At 44.2% G+C, this 20,553-nt stretch overlaps 2 protein-coding genes across 3 annotated transcripts in view; one reads left to right on the top strand and one right to left on the bottom strand.

The window, feature by feature from the left end:
- Positions 1-4,745, bottom strand: part of ABCC6 (ATP binding cassette subfamily C member 6) — a 50,055-nt gene extending 45,310 nt beyond the window's left edge. Inside the window, exons 1-4 of the mRNA XM_036280386.1 lie at positions 4,710-4,745; positions 3,364-3,546; positions 1,788-1,913; positions 1,519-1,647 (exon numbers count right to left, since the gene is read on the bottom strand). Of these exons, the coding sequence (XP_036136279.1) occupies positions 1,519-1,647; positions 1,788-1,913; positions 3,364-3,546; positions 4,710-4,745 (474 nt within the window). The remainder of the gene's footprint in view (positions 1-1,518; positions 1,648-1,787; positions 1,914-3,363; positions 3,547-4,709) is intronic.
- Positions 4,746-7,466: 2,721 nt separating this feature from the next.
- LOC118641700 (nodal modulator 1) overlaps positions 7,467-20,553 on the top strand; it is a 51,741-nt gene continuing 38,654 nt past the window's right edge. The window contains exons 1-6 of one of the 2 annotated variants that reach the window (XM_036279161.1): positions 7,467-7,746; positions 11,307-11,396; positions 13,632-13,677; positions 15,616-15,716; positions 16,401-16,507; positions 17,942-18,014. In XM_036279161.1, coding sequence (XP_036135054.1) covers positions 7,582-7,746; positions 11,307-11,396; positions 13,632-13,677; positions 15,616-15,716; positions 16,401-16,507; positions 17,942-18,014 — 582 coding nt within the window. In that variant the 5' untranslated portion in view covers positions 7,467-7,581. The remainder of the gene's footprint in view (positions 7,747-11,306; positions 11,397-13,631; positions 13,678-15,615; positions 15,717-16,400; positions 16,508-17,941; positions 18,015-20,553) is intronic. The other variant, XM_036279162.1, reaches the window with a different exon arrangement.

The following is a 20,553-nucleotide window of genomic DNA, read 5'->3' as shown; positions in this document are numbered from 1 at the left end:
GCTCCAACCGCTGAGCCAAACCAGCCAGGGCTATGCAAGTGTTTTTATGTTTGTTTGTTTTTTTAAAATAATTTTTATTTATTGATTTTGGAGAGAGAGGAAGGGAGAAGGAGAGACAGATAGAAACATCAATGAAAGAGAACATCGATTGGCTGCCTCCTGCGTGCCCTCCACTAGGGATTTGGCCCACATCCGGGGCGTGTGCCCTGACCAGGAATCGAACTGGCAACCTCTTGGTGCATGGGTCGATGCTCAACTACTCAGCCACACCGGCTGGGCTATGCAAGTGGTTTTTAACTGGTGGTGATCTCCCCCCCCCCCCCAGGGGACATCTAACAATGTCAGTAGACATTTGGGCTTACCATAATGGTGTGTGTGCGTTGCGGGGCGGGGGGGGGGGGGTAGTGCTACTAGCATCTAGTGAGCAGAGGCCAGGGATTCCGCTCAATATCCTACAATGCACAGGACAGCTTCCCCACCCAAAAGAGAATTATGCCAAGAGTGCTGAGGCTGAGAAACCCTGATCTAGGCTCTACTTTTCTCTTTGCAGATAAAGTGATCCATCGTGTCCCCCTACATGGAAATGCTGCTTTCCAGTTTGGGAAACAGAAATATGGGTGGATGTACAAAATGAGTGTGGAAATACCGATGCATGGGTGAGGGTGAGAGTAGGTGAGAACGAGGGAAACCTGCATGCATGAGGGAGAGTGTGCAGGTGTGTGTTGGGGGAGGTCATCAGGAGGATGTGACAGCTGGATGACCTGCAAACTGGACCTGGGCCATCAGAGGCTCCTCACCCTCCCCTGGTCCAATGAGGCAGCCTCGAGAGAGCCAGGTGTCATGACACCACCTGGATGGTACCTGTGACTAAACCCCCTGAAGGCCGCTGTATAAACTTGAAGATTCTGGCAGGTGGGTACAGAGGGCTTGTCTCGCGGTGCCCACGTCCAGCCTCGTAGGTGAGTTCCCTGGCCTGTTAAACTGTTACCTACCCGTCTGGACTGGCTGCCTTTTCCGCCTCTCTTTGCTCTCTGTGTACAGGGCCAGTTTGGGATTTCAGGTGGGAACTCCGCGCTTGCCAGCCCACAGTGTGTCCTTGTCCGGGCAGTGTGGGGCGGCTTTGTGAAGGTGTGAGCAGTGAGGCGTGTTTGGGCTTGAGCTGTGCGAGCACGTGAAGGCACAGCCACAAGTGGCAGCAAGTGTGAGCGGACGTATACAGGAGTGCGTGTGTGAGACACTTCGGAGTCTGTGGATGTGTGATGCATAAAGTGTGTGCCTGGTGTGCAAGTAAAGTGTGTGCCGTGAGTGTGCAAGACTCAGAATCTTGATAAAGACATGTGGGCTGATGGGTACGTCTATGGGAGGAAGTGCGTTTGTGAGTCGCTTGAGTTTAAGCACCTGCGGTGTTTGTGTCTCTGTGTAGAGAACAGACTGTGTGCGGAAGGGGAAGAGGAAGGATGGGACCCGAGGCTGAAACTGCCTCGTTGATTCCCCCAGGTGGCCCAGGCCTCCACTTACCCCTTGCGAAGCCTGCTGGGCGGTGCTGATAGCTGGCAAGAGACAGCAGAGCAGCCAGTACCCAAACAGCACCCCAGATGCCTGGATTCCCTTCTTCCTCTCCACATGGATCAGGAACACTGCAAAGGTCTGCTCCAGAGAGTCAGGACACACCCCATAAGGTGGGAGTGGGGCAGGGAGTGGGGAGCCCCAATCTACCCCACACCCTCCACTGAGGCAGGAAAAGCAGCAAGCCAGGAGCAAGCCAGCAAGCCTGGGGGTGTCCTTACCATCGTGGTGAGCCACACAGTGGGGTGAATGAGGAATTCAGGGGCTTGGGGCATCCCATGCTGGATTCTCCAAAGAGTGACCGACACGCTGGAGGTGTACAGGATTATGAGGGTGAACCCAAGCACCTGGGGACACAGGCTTCGATAAGGCTGGTAGGCGAACAGAAAGGTGGCGCAAACTGCACAGGGAGCCCACGTCATCGTGGTTCTGATGGAGCACTTGCACGTACCAGTGTCCTAATGTAACAGTGCCGCTGTGACATTGGCATTAGAAAAAGCACTGAGGGGTGTTGCAGATCGATCTTGGCCTGTCACTGACACGTAACAACGCACCACAAGAGTCCGAGCCAACCCCCTGTTTTCCAAAATGCTGGTGGTGCTCCAATAGTGCGCAGGAGAGACGCTTAGGTACAAAGGAACAGCGTGAAGTGAAATGGACTCACCAGGTGAGAAAGTTATACTTTCTTCAAGTCCTTTCAAAACCTACTATTAATCAAGGGGGAGCTCTCTGCTGGGACCTGTATGTCTCTAGGCCCCTCTCAGATGCTGTAGTCTCTCTTGAATAAGAGAAAGCAAGAAAGTGAGAACGCCTACACTTGGAGAGAAGGCCAGACCTGGGCACGCTGGGAAAACGATGACCTCCGTCAGTCGAAGCAAGGGTCACGCTGCACCTGCAGGCTGAGTTTGGCACGCTGCCTGTTTTGTATTGCTTGTGAGCTAAGCATGGTTTTCGACATTTTCCAATCAATGAACCACACTCAAAAAAGTAAATATGTCATGATGCGTGAAAATTGCATGAAATTCACATTTCAGTGACTGTAAATAGTGGTTTTTTTTGAAACGCAGTTGTGCCTGTTTGTCTCCTGTGGTCTGCGGCTGTTTCCCCACTGCAGTGGCAGAACTCAGGAGTCGGGACAGAGACCACACGACTCTCAAACCCTCAAATGTGTCCTACCTGGCTCTTTAAGGGAGAGTGTGTCAACAGTAGAGAGATGGTCGGCAACAGGACACGAATTAACTAGGTGGTGTGGGAATGAATGAACGTCGAAGGGCATTCTTGTAAAAGTCTGGAGGATGGAGGAAAAGGGTAAGCTAAACAGAAAGGCTGACCCTTAGAATGTCAGTGTTTTTCTAACTCACTAAAATAGATACAATTTTAAGAACTGTTTTTTTGTTGTTGTTGTTATTTTTTTTTTTTTTAGTACTGACAGTAGGGAAACATAAACATAACTGTTAAAAATGTAAAAGGTTTATCCTAGTGTGACCCTAAAATCACCTTGTGTGTCCATTCTTTGCAGAATGTCAGAAACTCTTCAGGAATGTGTGAGTGGATGTGTGTGTCTGTGGATTTTCATTATTACCAACCCGTCTGGGTGAACCTTGTTCCACTGAGTTTATCTCTGTAGCCTGTGGAGTATTGCTCTGTTTGGTTAACAAGTTCCCTTCTTGCCCCTGCCCCGTGTGCTCCTTGATAGGAGGAGTGTCCACTTTGGGGTCTCTGCCAGTTCCCAGGCTGTTCCTCCCACCCCCACCCCCAACCATTGTCTGGTTCCAGGTGCTCAGAGGCGGTAGCTACCATTTTGGTCTTGAACAGGGAGGACATGCGGAGGTAGCCCTCATCATGGCGGTGGATGTAGAGGAGGTAGATGGGGCCAAGGGCCCAGAGGTACATGGGGGGCACCCAGGCCCCTGCCGTTTTCAGGAAGCAGAGGCTCAGTAGGCTGTCAGAGGCGGGCTCAGGCTCCGTCTGGTTCCAGACCTGAGAGAACACCACGACCACCCTTATGATAGTACAATGCAGGGGTCCCAAACCCACCTGCTTAGGGGGGCAGGCAACTTTTTAGACCCCTAACATTTATATGAAAACATGCCAAGCACTCTTTGGAATACCTTATAATTCTCAACTTCTTTAGTCCTGACATCAACCCTATGAGGTAGATGCAATTATCACACTGATTTTGTGCATAAGGAAGCTGAGGCCCAGAGAGGTTGACTAACTTGGCTGATGTCACCCAGCTGGAAGGTGGTAGTGCTGGGATTTGAACTCAGGTGGTTGGGTCCAGGAGTCTAGGAGACAATGCGGAGCACAGACTGTCACTGAATCCCTATAACAACTCTAGGAGGTAGGTGTTACTGTCCCCATTTCACAGACCTGGGAAACAGAGGCCCTGAGAGGGGAACGGCCTTCTTCGGGCTCATACACATAGGAAGTGACAGAGCTGACTCCATGCAGGCCTGTCTGACGCCAACCCTTGTTCTCGATGTTTGATTCTTATCTCAGCCCCTCTGCTGGCTGTTGCTAATCCTAGAAGTTTGAATATGAAGTTTGGAGAACACGGCCTCTTCAATTCTCTCCCTGCTATATGAATAGCCTCCCAACCCCTTTCCCCGCTGGTGGTCTTTACTCCTCCCAGCTTCACCACTCACCAGCTCTGTAAACTGCAACCTCCCTGTGCCTCAATTTCCTTCCCTGCAAAGGGGGGATAATAAGAGAATCAACCTCTAAGAGCTGTATTAAATAAGTCAATACCAGTAAAGTACAGAGCATGATGCTGGGCACAAAGTAAGCCCTCATTTAAACATCAGGAATTATTTTTGCCTTACCTACCTGGCCCCTGAAATCCTGGGATTTTGTGACCCTCACTGCCACCCTATGAACTCCATGCCCTACGGTCCTCTAAAAGCCTAGATGAGAGAGATGGGGGTCCGGAAGCTTCACACAAATAGGGGTCAAAGTTCCCCTAGGCCTGAAGGCCCCTTTAACTCTGCTGGGCTCTTCTGGACACGGGCTTATTTAAAGGGGTTGCCCTCTCCTGTGATTCATCTGTCCTGGAATTTGGGGTATCCCCCTCCCCAGTAGTATAACCCCTGAGAGGTCTACCAAGCTGGAAAAGGGGTGTGGGATGGGTAGGGGACACTCACTCCCGGTCCCACGCTGGGCTCTCCCAGTGCGGCCATCAGTGCTGTCCTTCTGTCTGTCTGTCTGTAGGTCTGCAGGTCAGTCCCTGACAGACCCCTCGCCGGTCTCCTAGACCGGGAAGGGGAGGAGCCTGGCAGACCTGGCCTGGATTCCAGCTCAGGATTGCGAAGCTAGGAGCAAGGTCCAACGTGGTGGTGAGGGTGGAGCAAGAAGGGTTGGTGAAACAAAGCTCAGAGAGGCCCCAGAGGGCTCCAGGGAAGGGGATTCCCCCAGCTCCAGAAAGTGCAATGGCACCTCGATATAACCTTCCAGCCCCCTGCAAAAAGTGTCACCCTAAACTTCCTGAACACTGTGGAACAGCAAATCCAGGAATTTATCCCGATGAAAGAACCTAATAGGTGAGCACGTGCTAAGTGTCCAACATACGGGGTGGGTGGGGGAACCGTTCGACCAAGCTGCACTCTTCTTGAATCCGTGGGGATGGACATGGTCTCCTTCTAGGGTGGTGGGAAGATTTTTAAAAGATTACTAGTAAAGAGTTCAGCACAGTGCCAGGCACATGGCAAGTGCTCAACAAATTAGCTATTATTGGTATTATCATTATTTTTTCATTCATAGGTTATTAGTGGTTCAAAGTGCCATTGCAGAAATACATTAATTTGAAAACATGATTGCTAAATGCAAAGTGGAAAAAGAGATAATAGTACAAGAAAGGCTATGATAAATTTTCCAAAAAAAGTTTATGCTTAAGTTGGAGAAAGTAGGGAAGTCATGCCATTTACCTTCTTCTCCTGGGTCTTAAAGTAAGGTGTGTCCTCAGCCATGAGTTCTTTTTGGAAATGAGTCTATGTGACATATATGCATAAATAAAAAGATGGAAATGCACTAAAGAAGTATCATGGGAATTCTAATTTTCTTTACTTTTTCCATTTGTTTTCTACTTTCTTTCCTTCTGCAATGAGCATACGTTCCTTTAGGACAGGAACGAAAGACTCAGCTTTTTCAGACAAACAAGCACAGATGCTCAGTTTGGGTGCAAAATCAAAATCCTCCGCTCTCTCCACACTGCCTTGTTACTTCTCAGGGTTTTGACCTCATCTTTTCTCCTGCTCTCTGTAGGACCTCAACCACATGGGTTCCCTAGGCCTTATCCCCCAAGCCCCTTTTTTGGTTTCCCCATCAGCCATCCTCCTGTCTGGGTCTTCTGGGAAAGCAGGGACGCAAAGATCCGAAGGATTTGTCTTGGAGCTGAGTGTGCCAGTCTGTTGTTTATATTTAAATTATGTCTGTTTATGTGAGGTGGTTTTGGTGGAGGATGCTGGAAATTATGGGGAGGCCTGAGCTCCCTCTGCCTGAAACCCTATCTCCAGTTGGCATCACCACACTCCTAGTCCTTTATTTGTTTGTATATTTGAAGATGAATTTGAAGGGAATGGTGGAAATTCAAGTGGGAATGGTCAGGAAGGCAGAAAGAACATAGAAGAAATAGTTGGTGAGCCAAGAACAGAACTTGTGCACCTCCAAACCTACTTTCCAGTTCTCTGAACATCACATGGCTGCATGCAGAGAGCCCCTTTCCCTTGGTGAGAAAGTTCCCTAAGCCAGCACCTTCTAACTGGTGGCTTTCAACCCTGGTGATGTGCCAAGACAGACCAGGGATTCGTATTAGGGAGGGTGAAGGGCATATATTTTCATTGTAATGATAAATAATGAACCTCAAGCAGTAAACCAGTTATTTAAATATTTTCTCTCTATAACCAAACAGTTAAGTCTCATTGAATTTCAAGTGAGAATTCAGACTGAGAAACTGAAGTCAGATGCTCTCATGATTGAAATTCTCAGTGGATGTATTGAGGATCCTCAGTGTGCTGGTTTTGACCTTTGTATAGTTTAAAATCATTGTGATTCATTGTTTTCATTACTTAAATCTTAACCACAGTGGCAAATTCTAGTGGGACATTTTCCTTTACGTTGTCATTTAGAAACAAAATAGAAACACTATCAAACTAAAGCACTCAATATTTTTAGGAACAAAAGGAAGAATTCCAAATGGCAGGTCAGAAAAAGCAATTTTTGTCTATTTCAATGGGATGACCTACAGTTAAATTCTGTCTGTTATAATATATATTCAATCTTGGGACAAAATACAACATACTGAATCAAAAATTCCTCTTCAGACAAATCATGCTTCATCTCACAGAGGTAATTCAAAGTAAATTAAATTGCATTCATGTCTTGCTTATGGGGAAAAACCTCTTAAAATTTGTTTCTATGCAAATGTTGTTAGAGCTGGGATTAAAATAAAATATAAATATATTTTAAATGTTATAGCGAACTCAAATGACCTGTTTTGCTTAAAAAAAAAAAAAAAACGAACACAAAAAAACAAACCCACCTTGTTGGTCATTTATCATGGAAAAATCTGCCAATTTATACAAATTCCTAAAGTAGTTTTCGAGATTGTGTATCACCTGTGAAATACACGGGTTAAAAAGACTTGGGGAAAATGTTGAATACTTCCATCAACAGTCTCTCGTCCTTTTCAGTTTCAGGGATACTGGATTCCAAAGTAGAATTCCTTGGAGTTTGTTTGCCTGTACGCACGCGCCTTGCAATTGCACCTGTCAGACGCGAGGACTCAGGTACGCGGAGTCCTCCAGTCCTCCAGAGGGCACAGATGGTTTCTTCGTTGTGGAGCATGCGCGGGAGTCATCTTGCCGGGGGCGTTGGCGCGGGCCGGAGCGCGCGCACGCGCGGTGGCGGGGTGGGTGGGACTTGGGCTGTCAGCCACCCACCGAGGAGGAAGCTGCGGGCAGCGTGTGGTGTGAGGAGCGGGACCGGACCTCTGCAGAGTCCGGCGGCGGAGGCCGGGCCATGCGGGTGTACCCGGGAGCTGGGCCGCCGGGGCTCGTGGTGGCGGCAGCCACCGTGGTGCTGCTGCTGAGCGGCGTGAGACCGGCGCGCGGCTCCGAGGACATCGTGGTGGGCTGCGGGGGCTTCGTCAAGTCCGACGTGGAGATCAACTACTCGCTCATCGAGGTGAGCGCCCGCCCCGTGGCCGGGCCGGAGCTCGCCGTGTGGCCCCGGGCCAGCCGCTCACCCTCTCTGGGCCGCAGCGGTCTCCCCGACACCAGGCGGTTGCCACCAGTCCCACGTTCTGGGAGTCCGCGGGCCTCCACCGCCGGCTCCCCAGACGCTCGAGTGGAGGTTCTCACCGTGGCGTCCGCGTGCGGTCGGGATGGGGCCAGAACCTGTGTGCGCAGGGGTGTGAGGGACATTTCTGGGGATGGTGGTGCATGACTTTTATCAGATCTCTCGAAACCAAGGATCCTCCAAACCAGGACCCCCAGATTCCTGAAAACCCAATCTCCCGGTCCCCAGAATCGATTCAAGGTACCCCAGAACCCAGACGGTCCCCAGAACCCAGATCTCTTAACACCCAGTCTCAGCAGGACCCAGCCCCCAGGTCCTCAAAACTCAGAGCCCCAGAAACTCAGATTTCCCCAAAGCCATATTCCAGAACCTAGAGACCACAAGTGTTACAGCCCCAAACCTCACAACTCAGAGCCCCCCAAAGTTCTAATCCACTAAACCCCTCTAAACCCACTGGTGTGCCTTTTAAGAACATCAATTCCTATCCCAGATATCCCGACCCGGTACATCTCTGTTGGCATCTCTGGGGCTGAGCATCTGTATTTTTAATCCCTGGCCCCCATTTCTTACCCACTTGGGACTCCTTTTTCTCTGAAAGTGGAGAGTTGTGAGCTGCCCTGATTGCCTAACTGAGTAGTATTGGAATTACACTAGAGGTTTGTGCGGAAGTCTTTTTATTAAGTTGCAAAGCCCTCGTCAGTTAGATGGTTATCAGCCCAGTGGGATTACGACCTGGAAAGCTTTGTGAAGAGGGAAGGAGGCTGATGGAGGTGGGGATAGAAGGTCACTTGTCAGGGTGGGTGGGAAGGAACCCAAGGGAGGGGTGGCCTCTGTTTTAGGAGGGTACTGATGATGGGGCAGAAGAAGGGGATTTGAAAGAGAAAAAAGGAACAGGCTGGGAGATGCCAAAAAGGAGGGACTGGGGACTGAGACCCAGCCGGCTTCCTGAAAGCACATGTGAGCCTCCCCAGTGCTGGCAGCTGCAGGGCCGTGGTGAAGAATAAACCAGTGTGTTCTACAGAGGTGGCTGAGCATTGGGGCAGGGGAAGGAAGTAGGTTCCATACCCCCGTAGTTTGACCTGGCCTTGTCCCAAGTCCCAGTTTCTGTTCCTGCAGGAAGGTGTGAGAGAAGCAGCGGAACCTAGCGCTCTATATTTCCTAAAGAAGATCATCAGTTATCACCTGTAAGGCCCCTCCATCTGTGGCTTCTCCACCATTTTTGCTCTTTAAGAAGTTGGGTGTTTAATTAATGACTACCCACTGGCGGGGGTAGAGCTGCGAGGGTCAGCTCGGTGCCCATGCCAGCTCATGGATGCCTCCCATTGTGTGGGCACAGGGCATTTCAGAAGCTGCCTTGATAAGCCTTTTGTAGCTTATAGTTTCCTGGGGCCCTGGGAGGAAAGTGAAGCAATTAGGGGCACTCCCACCCCAAACACAATAGTGACCTTGAGTGCTGAGGGGCAGGTATTGTGATCCAGTATGAGGTGTGTACCCTTGAGCCCAGGGCTGCCTGTCCAGATGGTCTGACACATTTATTCTTTCATAATTTCTGATTATGCAATCAGACATTTCATATGTGTAATATATATTGCCACCCTGTGACCTGATTTGTACTTTATGAATGACATGGTAATAATCAAGATATTTCACAATCATTTCTTGATTGTATTTTCCGTCTCCTAATAATACTACTTTTATTCTTCTCCAGTCTTCTTCCCTTCTGTGTGTTTTTCCATCATATTCATTCAGTCAGTAACTACTGAGTGAGCCCCTGCATGTACTGAAACTGTCCAGCGTGGGGATATAGCAGTATCGTGAACACAACGGGTGGCTCCCTACAAATGAAAAATTATATTGGTTGCTGATACTCTGACAATCAGGAGGTTTCATTTTAAAAATTGGATTCCTGACTTCTCTGAAGAAACTGATGTTTGGGCTGCAAAACTTGGCCTGGGTTGAGTAGTAGATTTGTCTCCCTTTAAATGCATGCCTGTCGCCATTGTTTTCCTGTCCCCTCTGGACAGGTGAATTTTTAGTCCCTGCTTTAAATTTGTGCATCTTATTTACTGTATGGCCTGTAAATAGATTCACTGAGTATTTATTGAGCACCTACACTAAACGAGACCCTGTCCCAGGCACGGTGGAGTATAAGCTGTGGTCATACCCATGAGGCACTTACAGTCCATGTGTAATTTAACTCTGTTCCTTTCCCAAGTGTACACGCGAGGTTTGTTCTTTGCTGCTTTTTATATCTTCTTAGCTGGTATGACGCAACTCTGTCATTTCCATATCATGGTTACAGCATTAACATTTCAGAGGTGAAATCCAACTGTTTCCTTTTACAGATGTAGAAACTGAGGCTCAGAGTGGTAGATCCATGCAGGTAGTTTTAGGAAATCTTTTTGAATCCAGTCTCTGCCCTGCCAGTGACACCACACTGCTTTTTTTCTTCAGAGAGACGTTAGTAATACAACATAGTAATATAGTAAGGTAGTAATTGTAAATAGTAATACAGGCTACTTTTTTATGAGTCCATACTCTGTGCCAGGTGCTTAATATGCATAACTGTGAATCTGCAGCCACCATGAAGAGGAATGGCTCTCTTTTTACCCATGAAGCAACAAAGGATGGTAAAAGACTTGCCCAAGGTCATACAGTATGTGGGAGACTCAGATGTTATGTGAGCATCTAAGTGGCTTAACAGTTTGTTTGGAAATGCTCAGGATGCACGAGTTTTAGAAAGTCCTTGAGGAGAGGACATACATTAAATGTCTTTTGATATGTTTTTGTCCCTAGAATGAAAATAAAAGAGAAAATTAGAGTTTCCAGATGAGTGTTACTATAAGTATTGGAAATCCTTTGGGGTTAATAATGCAGATGCTTGTCCTGTCTTCTCAGACCTAATTTAGAAACAGAAGTGGGGCTCAGGAACTACTTTTAACAAGCACCTTACTAACAGCAAGTTTGAAAAATTTTAATTCAGAAACAACATAGAAACAGTCACTAAAATTTTAAAGAAGCATTGAAAAATAGAACTTTTGGGGTACACTTTAGATGGATTTTTAACCTGAAAAGTATTAAATTACACCATTTTGGGGCACTTGTTTCTCTTCTGCATGCCCGGTGTTAATAGCAGCATATAGTAATTAAGTCCTCAGCAAATGCATTGACTGAATGCAGTTAAGCGTAATGTACATAGCTAATTCTCTAAGGCAGTGGTTCTCAACCTTCCTAATGCCACAACCCTTTAATACAGTTCCTCATGTTGTGGTGACCCTCAACCATAACATTATTTTCATTGTTACTTCATAACTGTAATTTTGCTACTGTTATGTTTTAGGTGACCCCTGTGAAAGGGTCGTTCGACCCCCAAAGGGGTCACGACCCACAGGTTGAGAACCGCTGCTCTAAGGTGATACTATGAGTTTCCTTTTCTTTCTTTCTAGATAAAGTTGTACACCAAGCATGGGACTTTGAAATACCAGACAGACTGTGCCCCTAACAATGGTTACTTTATGATCCCCTTGTATGATAAGGTAAGAGCACGGAGTAATTTAGTCTTTTATAATGGGAAATAGTGTGGCTCACAGGGCTGTGCTAACAAGGAGAATGGCCTTTCCTGTAAGAGCACATGTTCATCTGTTTTGTCAGTTATAAGTGGAATGTGATTATTCTGGCCAAATTCTGGAGGAGATAGCGTATGGATTAGTTTGATTGAATATAGTGTTTCCCAAAGTCTTCAGAGACATTTGGGGTTGTTACACTGTAGGGGAGGGGGAGTGCTCTAGTTTTCTAGTGAGTTAGAGGCCAGGAAGGAAGATCAATGTCCCATCACGCTGCACAGGACAGACAAATGTCAGCAGTGTCAGGGCTGAAAATTCCTGATTTAATAGAACCCTTTCTTTGCAAGCAGCTTAAAATGTTGTTTAAAAAAAATTATGCAAGTAATATGTGAATTTATGAGCTTTGTAAAAAAGAAATCAAGGTCTTTAGAAGTATATGAAATACATTTTATTTTTTATCCCCCAGATGCCTCTCCTTGTGTAGTGATAACCTTTGATAAAGGTTTTGGTGTGTATCCTAACAGACTGCTTTTTCTGTATTTACAGTTATGCAGATATCCATGAATACACATGCAAGTGCATATAAGTAGACATACACAAACACATGTGCTCCTAGATGGGCTTCTGTGCATATTCGTACTTCTAGCCCCTCCAACCATCTTCCCCCATCCCAACTTTTTATTAGGAAATAAAGATTCACAGGAAGTGGCAAAAATAGTCGATATACAGTTTTGATTTTGATTTTAAAAAATGCAAATGGAATCAAATAATAGGAATTACTGTGTGATTTGCTTTTTTTCCCAATAGTAAATATCTTGGCACCTTTCAACGTCAGCATATATTGATTTGCTGCCTTGTTCTTAATGGCTGCATAGCATGTCAGAGTCAGACCACAGCAGTAATTTATTTCACCACTTCTCTATTGATAGAGACTTTTTGCAATTTTAAAAATTATTAATACAGCATAGCAATACATACCCTTTTTTTAATTAACTAATTAATTTTGTTACAAATATTTCTTCTTTTCCCCCCCAGACACCCTCCTCCAGACCCCCCATCCGCAATACATATTCTTGAACTTATATCTTTATGCACAATATAGGGTGGGGGCAACGTGGGTTTATAGTTGTGAATATGTGAAACAAAAAGTTTATTTATTTATTTTTGTTAATCCTCACCCGAGGATATTTTTCCATTGATTTTCAGACAGAGTCGGTGGGGAGAAACATCAAGAAACATCAGTGTGAGAGAGACACATCTATTGGTTGCCTCCTGAACGACCCTGACCAAGGCTGGGGATTGAACCTGCAACACAGGCATGTGCCCTTGACCCGGAATCCAACTGGAGACACTTCAGTCTGTGGGCTGGTGTTCTAACCACTGAGAAAACTGGCCAGGGCCAGAGATTATTGTTCTATTACGATTTATTAACTATTGTATTATTTTCCATACAAACAACTGTAAGCCTTCTTTTGCCCCACCCTATACATAAGATTGATTTCTTTCTTTTTTTAATCCTCACCCGAGGATATTTTTCCATTTTTTGTACAGATAGAGTGGGAGGGAGAGAGAGGAAGAGAGAGAGAGAGAGAGAAACATCGACGTGAAGGGACACATCGAGTGGCTGCCACCCGCACGACCAACCAGGGCCGGGGACAAACTGCAACCGAAGTACGTGCCCTTAGCGGGAACCGAACCCGGGTCTCTCCGGACCGCAGGCCGACGCTCTAACCGCTAAGCCAAACCGGCCAGGGCCATAAGATTGATTTCTAGACGTAGACTAGCTGGGTCTTGAAATCTTTTTTTTTTACTTATTTCATTATTATTATTATTTTTATTATTAAAACAATCTCAAGAAACCAGGGTGTATGAGTAAAATCTAGTTTTAAGAAAGGAATTTAGTGAAGATATGTGCTGACCCTAGCAACCTTAGGCATATATAGGGTTAATAGGAGATTCATTAATAGTATGTTTGGTATCAAAAAACAAAGAGTGGCTGAATATAGTATCTTTAGGATTCTCCCTTGGGCTTTAACATGCTATGTTCTGATTGGTTAAATGGGAACTTCTGGTGAAAAGCTTTAGCTTATGCTTAGAATTTCATTTCCGGTGTGAGAATTCTAGATTAAAGGATAGTACTAAACAAAGTTAAGCTAGTTGAAGGGTCATCGGTTCTCAATCCTTTACTTTTTTTCCTCCTGCTCTTAGGGAGATTTTATTCTGAAGATTGAGCCTCCCCTAGGGTGGAGTTTTGGTAAGTTAAATGAATGACCAGAATACTCTGTAGATGATTAGATCATATGCTGACTATTAATTTAAATTGACAAGGTACATAAACTGCAAAAATATTGAGGATTGATTTCTAGTGTAGAAGAGAGTTCCTTGCCTTGTCATTTTAGAGAAGATTGGATTTACCTTAGATCTACCTTGAGGCTTTTTTTGGTCATTTTCCTTAAAATAGACATTTTTTTCTAGTCCCTTTCTCAGGAAACTCTGCTGTTGCAGTTTCATTCATTAAGTGGCAGTAGAATTACATATAGAGGTTAGGAATGGGGGCTTTGTTCCTGTCTCAGCATGGCTTCTTTCTTAGCTCCCTCACTGTTACTATTTCTCTTTTCTCTTCTCTTCTTTTCTTCTTTTCTTTTCTTTTCTTTTCTCTTCTTTTCTCTTCTCTTCTTTTCTTTTCTTAGTTAATTGTAACATTAAACATTGTGAGATTTGACATAAAAGTCCCAGATCTACTTCTCTCTTTTTGTTGTTAATCCTCACCAAGGATATTTTTCCACTGATTTTTTTTTAGATAGAGTGGAAGGGAGGGGGAGAGAGAGAGAGAGAGAGAGAGAGAGAGAAACATTGATATGAGAGAGACACATTGATTGGTTGCCTCCCAAACGATCCCAACTGGGGCCAGGAATCAAACCTGCTATCCAGGCACACGCCTTTGACTGGGATTCAAACCCAAGACCTTTTGGTTCGTTACTGAGACTCCAACTGCTGAGTCTGACTGGCTAGGGTTCTTCTGTTCATTTTTTTTTTTAAATCCTCACCCGAGGATATATTTGTATTTATTTTCAGTTAGAGTGGGAGGGAGGGAGAGAGAGAAAGAGAGAGAGAGAGAAACAACGTGAGAGAGATACATCAACTGGTTGCCTCCCACACGATCCGACCAAGGCCAGGGATGAACCACAACTGAGGTACGTGCCCTTGACCGGAACCGAACCTGTGACTCATTGGTCCGTGGGCTGACGCTCTAACCACTGAGCCAAACTGGCCAGGGCTTCTGTCCATTTTTTACAGGTGTGTTTGCCCGCATGTTTGTGTGAGTAATTTTTTGTTTTACCTGAAATTCTTTTGATTTTCCCATTTTTCTCTCTACTTATCACTCCACATTCCTCCTAACCTTTTAAAACCTCAACTCCATTAAAAAAATTGAATTAGTTATGAATATTGAAGAGTAAGGAGGTGGCACCTATAATTTTGCTTTCTAGTTTTTCTTGAGAAGTTGGATGCTCTGGCAACCCTGGGCCACATGGCTGCAGTGGATGGAAGTTGAGCAGTGACTTCCCCTTTTCCATCCATCACAGTCCCCACTTGGCCTGTCTTACTTCTTACCCATTTGTTTCCTGGGGGTATTGGAGTTTATGGCCCTGGTTTAATATGGCCAAACCCATGTACTTGGTCAGGTCCAGAATCAGAGCCAAATTTTTGGGGCTTGAATTGGGGTCCTGTAACTCAAAAGACTGTGATTTTGAGAGAGCCATTAACTTTTATGTGCCTCAGTTTGCCCCTCAATCTATTGTAAATGTTACTGTCTACCTCTTAAGGTGGTTGTAAGGATTAAATGCTCTTAGCTCAATGCCTGGCCTATGGTAACATTCAGTGAATAAAGCTATTTGGTGCTCATGAATTTTCCGTGGGCCTCTGAGATACAGTTTAGCTGAAAGACTGTTACAAGAGTATGTTATGCTCTGAACACTGGTTCTCTCTGGGACAGGAAACTGAGTGTCCAAGGATTAAGGGTCGGGGAGAGATTTTCCCTGCCTACCTTCCGTACCCTTGGATTTCGAGCTATGTGACTATATTAAGTGCTCAAAAATAAATGAAATGAAAGTTAACCAATAAAATATATTTTGTCTAGACAGTTTTATCTTATCCCTTGTGTCTTTACCCCGTTCCCATCTTCATCCCTCAGAGCCAACAAACGTGGAGCTCTACGTGGATGGCGTCAGTGACATCTGCACGAAGGGCGGGGACATCAACTTTGTGTTCACAGGCTTCTCTGTGAATGGAAAGGTTTGGTTTCAGAACTTCGTTATTTTTAACGTTTGCTCTGTAGTATACACTGAGTCTTCTCTTACCTTTAAGAAAGCAGGGCTTTTTAACTTGGGGACTTTGATCACACAAGGGACCCATAGTTAAGCTTCAAGAAGATCTGGGAACTTGATAAAATGTATAAAATATTGTGGGTGTTTTTCGGGGTCAGATCTTCTCCTACCCTGGAAGAGTAGAGGTTGTTAGCAGCTGTTAAGTGCCAGGGGTGGCCTTTAATAGGGAGAGATTCTCAGGGGAGAATTTGTTTCCCCCTACGTTGAGGTGCACGTTTCCTTGCTGTCGTTTTCTGCACGACAGGTCTGCTTCTTTACCTTTACACTGGGAGTGAGGCCCTCTAGTTCCGTCTTCATGTGTGGGTTTCCTGTTGGAGATGAGGATCATCTCTACTCTCCAAACTTCGTAAAATAATTGTGCATCTTTAACTGATGGTGTCTTCAATTCAAAGAAACAAGATATTATACTGTTACTGTCCCCTCTCGCAGCCCCTCCCCCCTCCTCAGAAAAGGTATCCATGATCACCATCACCTTTTCAAAGGAGTTTTCACCCAAAGAAGGTTATTGGTCCCATATAGGGAGTTAGGTGCAGGATCTGTTGAGAGGAGCACTCTGCTGCTGGGCCGTGTTCAACCTCCTTCTCTATGGCAGGTTCTCAGCAAAGGGCAGCCCCTGGGTCCTGCCGGAGTTCAGGTGTCTCTGAGAAACACGGGGACCGAAGCGAAGATCCAGTCCACGGTTACACAGCCTGGTGGAAAGTGAGTTGTGCTTGTGTTGTCCTGCCTTGTAGCTAGAGCAGGGCTCTGTTGAGGTTTGGGGAAGCTTTGGATTTAGGGAGACCACTTTGGACAAGTTCATGTCCCTCAGGGCCTCAGATTCCTCATCTGTAAAATGGAAGTCATGTGACCCATTGCATTTAGCATTGATGGGATTACTAAATATGAAAGAGTACCCATCAAGCACCTACTGCAGGGCCTGACACTTAGTAGGCCTTCATTTAATGATTGCCACTGGCTCTGGAGCCCAACAGCCTGGCTTTGAATCCTGGCTTCCCCATTTACTAGCCGTTTGACCTCCAACAAGTTACTTAATGCCTCAGGGCCTCCATTTCCTCATTTATGAATGATAATAATCAGGAAATTACCTCCTAAGGATATTTGGAAGATTAAATTATATATTATTAGTGTTTCAAGCTCTCTGTCATGACTTATGTGCTTAATAACTGTTAGCTCAATTATGATTTTTACAAATCATTTTATCCCTAGTACATCAAAATTGTTTTGTAGTTAGAACTGGTGACTACTTAATTAACCTTGTTGAGCCAATTCTAAAGCATTTATTTAATGGATATATTTCATTGAGTTGTAAATGCTAACAGATGTGCCAAGATTAATCCTAGAATAGTTCTAGCTGATAATTGTGAGAGCATTCAGATCATTACTACTTTAATATACAAAATTGATTAAGCTGCCAAATTGAAGTTTATAATGAGTCTGTCAGTAAGTCATTTCATTTTTAAATGATAATTATTGAAATTATTTTTGAAATGACATTTACTTCTATTTGATTGATACCTCTCCAGCCCTGGTCTATAAAAGGAATGTGAAGTTTTCATTTTCTCTAGGCTGGTAGTTTGCTGTTGACCTTGCTGGGGAAAATGACCTTTCTGAATCTCTTTCATCTGCACTAAACAAAGATGGTAACTTGTAGAACAGGAATACCATGAACATGAAATATAGGCTGCATCTTACTAAAACCAAAATCCAGTGGCAGCTTCAAGTTTATTGTAGCAAAATGATTACTAAACCCTATTTAGTTATTACAGGCAACACTTGATTTAATAAAATACCACCACAGAAGAAGAAATTGAACGCTTTTCTAGTTCATTTCATTAGGACTAGCCCTCTAATTGTCTGGTGCCTTGCAGATTTAAGGGGTTAAATGGAATCCGTCCATTTCCAACCTGGTTCATGTCACTCTGGTCTTGGTTAGTCTGTAGCTACCTGAGTGATCTTCATTGGCTTCTATTGTGCACAGTGAAGGGTAAAATTTTGTTTATGCTAATTAACTAGCTAATGGCAAATTTGTAATAATTCAAAACACTATTTTCTGTGTTTCTCAATATTAGTCATGCAATTAGAACTATTCAGGTTGTTTGGGAGTAAGTTAAGTGGTATTTTTGGATTCCTTAGGTTTGCATTTTTTAAAGTTCTTCCTGGAGATTATGAAATCCTTGCAACTCATCCAACCTGGGCATTGAAAGAGGTAAGCATTTCCGTTATGTCTTTAGTGTGGCAACAATGTGCGGGTTTGGGGACAGATGCAGAGGTTTTCAGTTCAGGGTCTGAAACGAGTTAATGGTTTTTCTAGAAGTAGATGAAAAAACAGTGGTGCTGCTATGAGGTTGGCGGTATTTATAAGGTAAAACTTCCTCACTATAGCAGATGTTGCTTGTGTTGGTTTCAGTTTTAGGTGAAAATACTGTCTTCCTGCTGTGAAATAGGCTTGTTATTTACTATAGCTATTTTAAGCTAAATCAACACCAGAAGAACCTGATGAGATTTTTTTTTTGTTGTGCTTTTTTCAGTTAAAAACAACATTCTGTAAATATATTTAACATTCTAGAAACTGTTGTACATGTGCCCAAGGAGAATGTAGAAGAATGTTTATTGCAGCTTTGTTTGCAATAGCAAAATATTGTAAATACCCTAAACGTTCGTTAAGAGGGTTGGATTGTGGTTTCATCACACAATCGCATTCTGTACATCAGCCATAATGAACGCACCAGAGCTACTCGATACCACTGCATTTAAAAAGATAAGATGAAGGAAAAAGGCCAGTTGCTAAAGGATAAGGAAATATGATACTCTTTATATAGTAACTAAAAACATTCATGATAATACCAGTTAGGGATGTATTCATATGTAGAAAAATTGCAGAGATGTGGGTGGGAATGGCAAACGTCGGGTTGATTAAGATCCTGAGATCTGTAGAGGGAGGAGGAAGGGTCTTGCAAGGGTCTTGAATTATATTTTTACTCTTATTTCTTTAGCTGGTTGGAGTGTGTTTGGGTGTTCTTCAGAGTATTTCTTTTTTTCATCCTCACCCGAGGACATTTTTTCATTTTTTGTTCAGATAGAGTGGGAGGGAGAGAGAGGAAGAGAGAGAGATAGAGAAACATCGATGTGAAAGGTTCACATCGAGTGGCTGCCACCCACATGACTCATCCAGGGCCAGGGACAAATTGCAACCGAGATACGTGCCCTTAGCGGGAACCGAATCCAGGTCTCTCTGGACCACAGGCCGACGCTCAACCAATGAGCCAAACCAGCCAGGGCCAGAGTATTTCTTATAGCATTTTGTTTGAAATAGTTTATAATCAATCAAAAAAAGAAGAAACATACTAGGTAAGGTTTTATAATAACTGGAAAAACAAATTGAAATAAGACTTAAGGGACATTTTGACATGTTAGCTTTTATATTAGTTTTGAGACTGTTTCATTCTTGCTCAAGAAGCATCAGAATCAGTATTTCAGTTTTTACTCTGTAGCTTTTATGCAGTTATAATTGATGGTATGGTTTTAGCCTAGATGTATTTGTATGCTGTTTATGACTTTAGATTTTCAGGATTGTAAAAATGTTTTATTTAAAAGCCAGTGGCTTATACATTATAAATAGAATACATTTTAAGGCTTACATTGTTAATTGTATGCAAAAAGGAATTTGAGTTTATTAATATAAAATTGTGTTTCAAAGTAGAGTGTGCTGTTAAAAGTCAGGATTATGGTTGTCCCTTGCAGGAAGTAGTGACTGGAAATGAGCATGAGTGGGACTTTGTGGGGGCTGGTTCTGTTCTGTTTTCGTCACTGTTTGAATGATGTGTTCAGTTTGTGAAAATCACTATCCTGGACACTTAGAATTTGTGTACTTTTCTCCACATAAATTGTACTATAGTTTAAAAAATATATGCATATATACCATTTATTAAACAGAGAAAAAAAGTAAGGCATGTTTATTTAAAAAGAATTGAAATATACAGGATAAAGGAGTGGAAACAGAAAATTGGAAAGGTAGAAAAGTGTAAATGAAGTAAAATGTCACCATATAGATGAAATTATTATCTACATTTTGCCACATTTCCTTTTAACTTCATGTTGCACATGAAAAATTAGTGATCATACTACATATACAATTTTACATATTACCTTTTTTCTAGTTAGTTTTGTAGCATTTTCCCATGTTCTTTTTTTAAATCCTCACCTGAGGATATTTTTCCATTAATTTTCAGGTAGAGAGGGAGGGAGGGAGGGAGGGAGGGAGGGAGGAAGAGAGAAACTTCGATGTGAGAGAGACATGTCAATTGGTTGCCTTCTGCACGATCCCAACCAGGACTGAACCAAAATAAAGGTATATACCCTTGACTTTTTTTTTTTTTTATCCTCACCGGAGGACATTTTTCCATTTTTTGTTCAGGTAGAGTGGGCGGGGGAGAGAGAGGAACAGAGAGAGAGAGAGAAACATCGATGTGAAAGGGACACATCGAGTGGCTGCCACCCGCACAACCGACCAGGGCCGGGGACAAACTGCAACCGAGGTACATGCCCTTAGTGGGAACCGAACCCAGGTCTCTCAGGACCGCAGGCCGACGCTCTAACCGCTGAGCCAAACCGGCCAGGGCGAACCCTTGACTCTTTTGAACTGTGGGCCAATGCTCTAACTGCTGAGCCAAACCCGCCAGGGCTCCCATGTTCTTAAACACTTTGTGACTTTTTAAAAAAATTTTTTTCCTTTATTGATTTTACAG

The sequence above is a fragment of the Molossus molossus genome, unplaced genomic scaffold (genome assembly GCF_014108415.1).
Source record: "Molossus molossus isolate mMolMol1 unplaced genomic scaffold, mMolMol1.p scaffold_m16_p_3, whole genome shotgun sequence".
In the NCBI taxonomy this organism is placed as follows: Eukaryota; Metazoa; Chordata; class Mammalia; order Chiroptera; family Molossidae; genus Molossus; species Molossus molossus.
The sequence above is the reverse complement of the archived record's forward strand: the minus strand, read 5'-3'. Positions and strand labels throughout refer to the sequence as shown.